This window comes from Rhagoletis pomonella, unplaced genomic scaffold (assembly GCF_013731165.1).
Source record: "Rhagoletis pomonella isolate Grant_MI unplaced genomic scaffold, Rhpom_1.0 Rhpom_scaffold_00002, whole genome shotgun sequence".
Taxonomy (NCBI): Eukaryota; Metazoa; Arthropoda; class Insecta; order Diptera; family Tephritidae; genus Rhagoletis; species Rhagoletis pomonella.
The window spans coordinates 105,495,533-105,504,902 of record NW_023458556.1 but is presented as its reverse complement, the minus strand read 5'-3'; the positions used below and the strand labels follow the sequence as shown (position 1 = coordinate 105,504,902).

Here is a 9,370-nt window from a genome sequence, read left to right as displayed (position 1 = left end):
CTCTAAAATCAATTTGCAATTTGCCAAATTGTGAAAATAGGTTTCTTAGCACTTTGCTGAAGTATCGCAAAGAATTGCATAAATTTTGTACAAAACCATGCTGTAGGGGTTTCTTTACTTCAGAGGTTATACCTTGCATATATGGTCCTATTATAGGCTACCAGAAAACTCGGTAGGTGGCGCGGGAGTCGAGTTATTTATAAAAGTCGTATTTATGAACCGATTTCGTAAGCATGATGAAAAAAGCACTTGCGAAAAACGGACCCGCTAGGTGGTGCTGGAGTCCAGTTATTTATAAAAGCCGTATTTATGAACCTATTTCGTTAATACACATTCGAAACGTTTATTACTTTCATGATGATTTTTTTTCATGAGTTTCATCTTCCCTGAACCGGTTCACTTTTGGTTTCCATGTACTTACTATTGGGGGAATCAAAATTTTCGCGTGAATTTTTTTCGGGCGAAAATCACGATAAGGAAGATTACATACATAAAATGATAGCCATTTCATTTTTTCGGACTAAACTCAAAACCACTCAATAGAGCCCAGTCAAATTGTCGGAGGTCCTATTATAGGCTACTAGAAAACACGCTGGTGGCGCTGGAGTAGAGTTACTTATAAAAGTAGTATTTATTAACAGATTTCGTTCAAATTCGCAGCGTGACTACCTGTATGAAGAAAAATTCCTTTGCTAAAAATTTACCCTCTGGAGTTTAGGCATTTAGAGAATCCGTTATTTTATAAAATCTGATTGGAATTCATAATTCGTATTCATTTCATGACAAGCAAAGGTTTTGCAGAAATGGACCCAATGGATTACGCTGCATCCGAAATATATAGAAACCCCCACGGGGTTTGTTCTGCTTTGACCGTAACACTGTGTAAGTGTGATCTTGCATCTACCTCCGATTGACGAAGTTGCTCGAGGCGGCCGTTATTACAGCAGTAAGCCTCAAAAAAACCAATTCATAAATATTAAGACGAATTGTAAAAGTGGCGAATTTACAAGGAAAGGTTCGACCACATCTGTCCAAGAAGGAACACGATAGGTATATCAATGGCTTCATTTCAACGATATTCATGATATCACACGACTCATTTAGCCAATGTACGCAAAAACTTTTCATCCTGCGAGGATTCTTGGCCTTCCTATAATTGAAAACGCTCATCTGTGCTCTTGAGTTTCCGTACAAGGACTTTTATTGGCTTACATGGTACACCGGACCAATGCTGAAGTTGCAGGATCATAGAAGAATATTACGCACGCTTGGCAGAGATCTCACAGGTGGAAATAAGACCATAGGTAAAACGCATTACATCGAAAGGGATTAGTATTCCATATGGAATCACAACGCTACTATTCTAGGCATATGTGTGAGGAGGATTCCGTTTTTTAGTCGTTTCAATTTAAACTAAAAATGTTTACTTTACAGACTGCTTTTGCAGTTTGTTTTTGCTTACACAGTCAGCCGAAGCTACCAGTTTAGAAAAATTTGCTGTTGCTGAAAGCAGTAAGTTAGGGGTAGTTTTAGTCTTGCTTTAGCTTATTTCCCTTGCTTCGTTATTCTCGCGAGTACTCTCATACATACATACATTTACAGCTAAATTTCAAGATCTATACATAGAAGGTCGCGCAATCCGCGAAATAAAAATTGCCTCTCTCTGCGCATATCGTCTCAGGGCGATTTTTTACTTTCACGCCTTCATGCCGAAAATCCACGAAACTTGATTTTTCACAGCGGCCAATTTTTGCGAAATTTGCATTTAACTCGCTATATCTCAGACGTTTATGATTCGATTGATTTGAAATTTGTACACAATAAACTAGATTCTATTCTGAAGAAGATGTGTGTAACTGCACTTCTTAATACTTATTTAAAACGAAATGGCGGATATTTTAACATTTTTATAAAAATTTAGGAGGTGATTTTTACAAATGCAAAAGTTGTGTTATGAAGTTTAAAACGAAAATGGCTATCAATTTATGTAGTTATATAGATAATTAGATACCATTCGGTAAAAATTTCGCTTGCAGTAATTTCTACGTGGTAAGTGCTCCTCCATTACTTGGTTTCATAGGGATTCGGGTACCTTCCTCATTGAAGTAGTAAAGCAAATTCGCTTAAGTACCTTTTTCGGTTAAGTGCACAAGTTTTTCGTACAAAGAAGGATGTGCAGCTAAGCAAAATATACTGTAATATTAAGTGAAATGTTGAAATTCATAAATTTATCAGTGTAATATAACTTATTAAAGCTCTACAGACCTACATACTATGTATGCATATATGTAATTACACACATAGTCAAAATAGTAATTCGTACAGTGATTGTTTTACAACATTTGCAATGTTTTTAATTTTCCGTTAATTTTTCACGAAAATTCTATTTTTCTATTTTAACAAAAACCATATAAATGAAATTTTCAAACTTTTTGCAAAACTTAAAAAATTATAGAAATTTTCATCAAAATTTTGAATGACAGTTTTTAGGGGTGTTACATATCTGCTTCCATGAGCAAAGTGTAGTTTTGCATGGAAGAAAACGTTCAACACCATTGAGAAAATAAAATCTCAAAAATCAAACCAATTTTTCTCTAAAAAATGTGAGTCAAAATTTTGAAATATAGACGAAAATTTTTAGAATTTTTTAAGTTTTGCAAAAAGTTTTAAAATTTAATTCGCATGGTTTTTGTTAAAACATCAACTATATTTTCGTGAAAAACTACCGAATAATCATTACTAAAAACATTGCGAATATTGTGAAACAATCACTGTACGAATAACTATTTTGACTATGTATGGAGTTACGTGAATATTTACTATGTATGTATGTATGTAAGTATGTCTATTCAGTTTAGTAATAGTTATATAACACTGATAAATTCATGCATTTCAACATTTCACTTAATTTTACTTCCAAAATTACTTGTACAAGTGCCCAGTAAAAATATTTGTCATCTAGAGGCGAGCGACCGCTCGTGGGTGTCATCCATGATACAATAATTTTTAGAAGGTAGTTTCACTTCAAAATTTTTGACATAAACCGTGTCTGTGACAAACACGCAATGTGGCCACTGCTACGATATAGAACTTGGGGATTTTCGCTTGTTATTTTAGATATTTTTTAACAGAACATGAAAAGATTTATATGTTTCATAACTGATCACTTAATTTTTAATATAAATATACGTATTTAATACATACATTTTTGCCACTGCTAATCACATGCCGTAGGCCGCCTACGCAGAAAGTAATTATACGCAAAAATACTGTGGACGCAAGTAAAAATTGCGATCGGGGGTTGCATTTTTGTCAATGGCGATTCATGCCCTCTCCAAAAAGGTCGGTTGGGGGTGCCACGCCCACTCCCCCTTCGCCCACCGGACCTTTAACGAACGGCCATAATGGAAAGTTTCCCCCATAAAAATGAAAATATAATGGCAATATATCTTGTTTATAATGGATTTGATCCATCGCACCCCACGGACTTTATCGGCCGCCGATTTAAATGGGCCACAACTTATTGGTCGGAGCGATTAAGCTGGTGTAGTGTGCGCACCTCCATACATCTTCATGTACATATTTCAAGCGAGCCCTATTATTTAAATAGGCGGCCGATAAACTCTGTGGTATGCGGTGGCTCTTATAGCTATATCCTTACACCTATTTCGTGTGTTGCAATATCCACGAAAGCAGCAGTTAATTTTTTATGAAGAAAATTATTAAAAAATATTCGAAAATTATTAATTTTTCTAACGTCAAAAGCTGGATTTTTTTTTGAAAAAGTTGGTACAACAAAAAATACGAAACACGTTTTCTGTCAGATAGCTAACATGGCGGATAAGAAGAAGAAGTGAAACTACCTTCTAAAAATTATTGTATCATGGGTGTCATTATAATATTGTTATAACTTTAGAACTACTTGTTGTCTAAACCTGAAACTTTCCCAAAAATATCCGTATATATTTGTCTTTAATGCTGCATTAAAACAAAACAAAAATTTTAAACTTCATCACACAACTTTTGCATTTGTAAAAATCACCTCTTTAATTTTTATAAAAAATGTTAAAATATGCGTAATTTTGTTTTAAATAAATATTAAGTGCAGGTAGACTTATTTAGAATAGTATCTAGTTTATTGTGTACAAATTGCAAATCAATCGATACACAAACGTCTGAGATATAGCGAGTTGAAATGAAAATTTCGCAAAAATTTACCGCAGTGAAAAATCCGATTTTGTGGCTATTTCGACATACAGGTATGAGTAAAAATTTGGTTAAAATTAACTATAAATGTATTTTCGAATAAGCTATCGATTACAATTGGTTTTAAATCGCTACACTTCATTTAAATTTTAGGTTTTTTTACGCTGCTTGTTGTTTTCGCTGTTGTTGTCGCCCAATTTTGCGAGAAAAGAATAACGGACCTGCGCATTGCGCAACCTCTTGTATATAAACCTTGGCTATATTTAAAAAATTTGCTTAAACAGTTGCTTTCGACTGCGTGAATAACGCAGCAAGGAAAAAGGCAAAAGCAAAAATGAGAATACACCAAACTTAGAGCTGAAACACAATGCCGGTGAACGGCGAACTTACCACAGCGAAGTTCAGAGCGAAATGCGGAGTTCGCTCGGCGGCGTTTCGTGGCGATAGATTTATTTCTATCGCCCTACTGGGCGATGGCAGCTAATACGGTAATAACGCAAAATTTGCTTTATTTTACTCTCAAAAGAGAAATATTACCAAAATCTGAGTTTTCCTTTATTTCCAACAAAGGCCGAAGGCCTATAGGCGTTGGCAAGAAAATAATATAGGCAAAGCCAGCTTGCATGCCAGTGTTTTGATAAAAATTTTATCATTACTATTGCACATTCCAAATTCTTTTGGTTTGCAAAATTACATGAGGGATTTGGAACTTTGTCGGAAACATTTCACCCCTTAAGACCAGTATGCAGCTCTCAAGAAAACGGTCAAGAAAAAATTGCGATTATTTCGAGTGTGTGTCCAAGGAATTTTGACATCTGATATTTCACCAGCCTGTTGCCTCACTCTTTCGTCAAGAGTGCGTACTGCTTTAAGAAAATTTTACACAAGAAAATTTCTTAGCCATTTCTTGTACGTCATTTTGTATGAAGTTTTTGCTTTTCTTGAGAGCTGCATACAGGCCTTTATATAGTGACATACCCCCAAGAAAAAAATTGTGTTGTGACATAATCCCAAAGAGGAACCGATCGGTGAACCTCACATCTTCCCCGGTGGAGAACTCTCCCAAACGGAAACCAGGTCCAGCTGACAAAAGGGCCCATATGGGACCAAAGGAACCTAGTGTTAAGGCAACTTTTGCCGATGTCACAAAGGCGCCGACCTGTCAGGCGGACATTGGTAATGGGGTTAGGTTAGGGTTACTCCCCAAAAGGTACCCTAAAGCACTTTGGTCCTTAGACCAACTACAGGCCATTCAGACGGCCATCCTGGAGGAGGTGAGGCGGCAGCGAAAGGGCTCTGTGAAGCCCAAGTTTAGCGGTTGCACCTTCCGTCCGGGATGGATGTCAATTGGCTGCGGAGACGCTGAAACGTTGGAATGGCTGAGCAAGGTATCCCAAACCCTGAAGCCTTGGAAGGGCGCGGAAATTATGGCAATGAAAGCCACTGACGTGCCCAAACCCAGTGTATACGTTGGGTACTTTCCGGAGCCATTAACCCCTCCAGTGGACAGTATCCTTGGCCTTGTCGAGGGTCAGAACGAAGGGATGCGGGTAGGTAGCTGGAGGGTGCTCAACAGGGTACAGAAAGGACCCACCACTGAGCTCACTCTAGCGGTTGACCCGCACTCAGCGGAGACACTCGACAGGCTGGGATACCTAGTCAATTATGGATATGGCAGGGTGCGCATCCATAAAAAGGGAAGACGACTGAGTCGTCAGACCCGAAGGGTACACAGCCTGCTATAGCCAGTTCCTCCTCCACTGCACAAAGTGCGTGCATCAAAGAGGGACCTTGCGGTTCCAAGGACGTACCCAAGGGACTGCAAAGGTTACCTTCAGAGCAGTCAGGGGCAGCGGAGAAGCAAAAAGCACCTGTCCAGGAGTCCATAGAGCGGCCCTGCTGCTCAGAAGACACTCCTGGCACGGAAAAGAGGGTACCTTCCAGCCCAGAGAAATCGAAGGCCCTTTTCGCCCAAAATCCCTTCCGTCCTCCGCTAGTCCCGGAACAGCGCGCGAAAGCGGACGTGGTTTTTCTGCGCTCCGTGATTTTTTGTGTTTTTCGGGCTATATTGGCCTTTTAAAGGACCAGAGCAAATGCACGTTTTAGGCGATCAAGACAGTGACTTTATCTTGCTTAATGGCTATCAAAAAAAAAATAAATAAATAAAAACTAATCATTAAATTAAAATGCCTTGTGTTTGTGGACTAAGAGTCGAGAGAAGCGCCAAAGCTAAAGTGCAATGTGCCAAGTGCAATGACTTTTTTCATTTAGGCTGTGTTGGTGTCACGTCAGCCGATGTTGAGTTTCTACTTAGCTCGGCAAAACATTATTTTTGCAAAATATGTGCGGATGTTCGTCGCAGATCTATCCGCACCCCTCCTCCTCCAGTTAGTGTAGATGAGAATGTAATATCAACAAACGAAACTCACTCGTATAATTTGGAACAAATTGACAATGCAAAAACAATGCCTATTGCGGACAGTGTAATTGAGAATGCGATGTCAACAAGTGTAGCTAACTATTTTTAAAAGTGGTAAAAAAAAATGATGTTCGCAACTATCGGCCTATTTCTAAGCTCTCAACGATTTCTAAAGTTTTTGAACACATAGTTAAAGATAAGATTAACTTTGCTGTTAAATCGCTTGTTTGCCATAATCAGCATGGCTTTGTCGGTGGCAGATCTACTGCTACCAATCTCACAGTTTTTAGTGAGTATTGTATTGCGGCCCTTTCGTCCGGCCTTCAGGTGGATTGCATTTACACCGACTTCTCAAAAGCTTTTGACAAGGTTTCACACAAGATTTTAATTGAAAAACTAGCTTGCTTGGGGTTCCATTCTATTTTCTTGGACTGGATTAATTCCTACCTGTGTAATAGGCGGTGCGTAGTTTCCCTTGAAGGTATCAACTCAGAGCCTTTTTTAGCGTCTTCTGGGGTCCCTCAAGGTAGCATCCTAGGCCCTCTTCTTTTTGTGTTATTTATTAACGACGTGACTAGTTGTTTTTCATTTGCTAACTACCTACTTTACGCCGATGACTTGAAAGTATTTTCGACAATCAAGGATACATCAGATGCATTTTTGCTGCAACGTGATCTCGATAGCCTTTACACATGGTGCTTAAAATCTCGTCTTTCACTCAATATCAAAAAGTGCTTTAGTGTCACTTTTTCCAGACTACTTAATCCCATAAATACCATTTATCGTATTTCGAGCCGCGATTTGCTCTGTGTCTCTGAAATTAAAGATCTTGGGGTTATCTTTGAAACCAAATTTTCATTCAGTAGTCATATCAATTATATTACCTCTAAGTCCTACTCTGTACTTGGCTTCATTAGACGTAACTCTACTAAGTTTTCTGACCCGTATACTATGAAATTACTTTATACTTCATATGTTCGTTCTCATTTAGAATATGCGGTTGTTGTTTGGAGACCTAGTAATCAGCTTTACAGTAATAGAATTGAACGTGTTCAAAAAGTATTTTTGAATTTTGCCCTACGCTCCCTGAGATTTCAGACCCCGATTCCATCGTACGAATCACGTTTATCGCTAATAAATTTAAAAACTTTAAATAATCGTAGGACAGTGTTATCTCTATCTTTTACACACGGTATCATTAATGGACTTATTGATTGTCCCTACTTGCTAAATAGGATTACTTTCAATATTCCTCGGCGGACCCTGCGCAACTTTTATCACTTCTACGGGGAGAATCACAAAACCATCTTTGCGAGTAATGCTCCAATTGCGCGAGCTACACGGGATCTTAATCTCATTGCTAACTCGGTAGCTCTTGACTTCTCATTGTCGAAGGGCTCTTTTTTAAATCTTTTGTATACCATTTTCTAGTAAATTTTTCCCAATTTTTATTTACAACTTATTATACATATGTAAGTTATTTGCTAGTCTGTAAGAACTTTGTATGTTCATAGACAATAAATAAATAAATAAATAAATAAATAAATAAATGCGAATCGGAGACAAGGTCGAGGGGAGATTTCGATGGAGGAGAAGACCCTGATGGCCACCAATGGGGGGAAAAATATGGCCAAGCGGGCTTCAAGGCCGAAAAATGGCAAACCCCCAAAGCGATAAGCCTAGGCACATCAAGTGCCTGCAAGTGAACCTCCATCATGCAAAGGCGGCCTCTGACGTCTTATGCAGGAGGTTCAAAACAGAACTTTTGGATGTCGCATTCATCCAAGAACCGTGGGTTTTCGCCGGGGCTATTAAAGGCCTAAACGACTGTGATGGTAAGATAATTTACGATACCACACACTGCAGGCCCAGAGCGGCCATATTACTACGTAATAACATGACTTTTTTTCCCATTTCAGAGTTGACACAACAGGACTTAGCTGCTGTATGGACTAAAGTGCCCACTCAAATGGGAGAACAAGAGGTCGTTCTCGCTTCAGCTTACCTCGCAGGCGACAGCTGTGAGATGCCCACAAGGGAAGTAATAGCCCTAGAGGAGTACTGCAGAAGGAGAAAGCTGAAACTAGTAATGAGCTGTGACGCCAATGCCCATCACTGTGTTTGGGGTAGCTCGGACACCAATTCTAGAGGTGAGTCATTTCTTGAATTTATCACTAAGAACAATTTATTTATTCTTAACCGGGGTAATGAGCCGACCTTTGTCAATGCTAGGGGAGGTTCTAGACTTGACAATTTCCTCAACTAGCTTGTCGACCTTTATCTCAAACTGGCATGTCTCAAATGAGGTATCTATGTCGGACCACCGGCATATTCGATTTGATATAGAAGCCCAAAGAGTAACAAACCATGTTTACAGAAATCCCAGAAAAACAAACTGGGAACTCTTTCGCCTCCACATAGAGCGGGAAGTGAATGGTTCTACGGCACCAATTTCATACGTCTATGAACTTGAGGACGAGGCGAGAAAGTTCCAAGATGTTCTCAAACAAGGTTTTGAAGAGAGCTGCCCACTGAGAACCAAGAAGTCTCAAAGGGATGTCCCTTGGTGGAGCGATTCTCTCGGAAAACTAAGGAAAAGAGCCAGGAAGCTTTTCAATAGGGCAAAGTCAACAGGTGACTGGACCGCCTACAAGTCAGCCCTAACCGCTTACAACTGTGAGCTCAGAAGGTCTAAAAGGGCTACGTGGCGTGAGCACTGCTTAAGTATTTCCTCTCTTCCAGAGG

The 9,370-nt window shown here is 39.0% G+C and overlaps 1 protein-coding gene across 1 annotated transcript; it reads left to right on the top strand.

Moving 5' to 3' along the window:
- The first annotated feature begins 8,206 nt into the window (after positions 1-8,206).
- Positions 8,207-8,967, top strand: LOC118734294. The gene is made up of 2 exons (XM_036464010.1): positions 8,207-8,460; positions 8,545-8,967. Exons 1-2 carry the CDS (start codon positions 8,238-8,240, stop codon positions 8,889-8,891), a joined length of 570 nt encoding a protein of 189 aa, XP_036319903.1. The 5' UTR covers positions 8,207-8,237; the 3' UTR covers positions 8,892-8,967.
- The last annotated feature ends 403 nt before the right edge of the window (positions 8,968-9,370 follow it).

Excerpts from the sequence above, each read along its gene's own strand:
- LOC118734294 (XM_036464010.1), top strand. The coding sequence starts at position 8,238 with ATGGGGGGAAAAATATGGCCAAGCGGGCTTCAAGGCCGAAAAATGGCA. Across the intron at positions 8,461-8,544 it reads AGGCCTAAACGACTGTGATG|AGTTGACACAACAGGACTTA; the intron begins GTAAGATAATTT and ends TTCCCATTTCAG.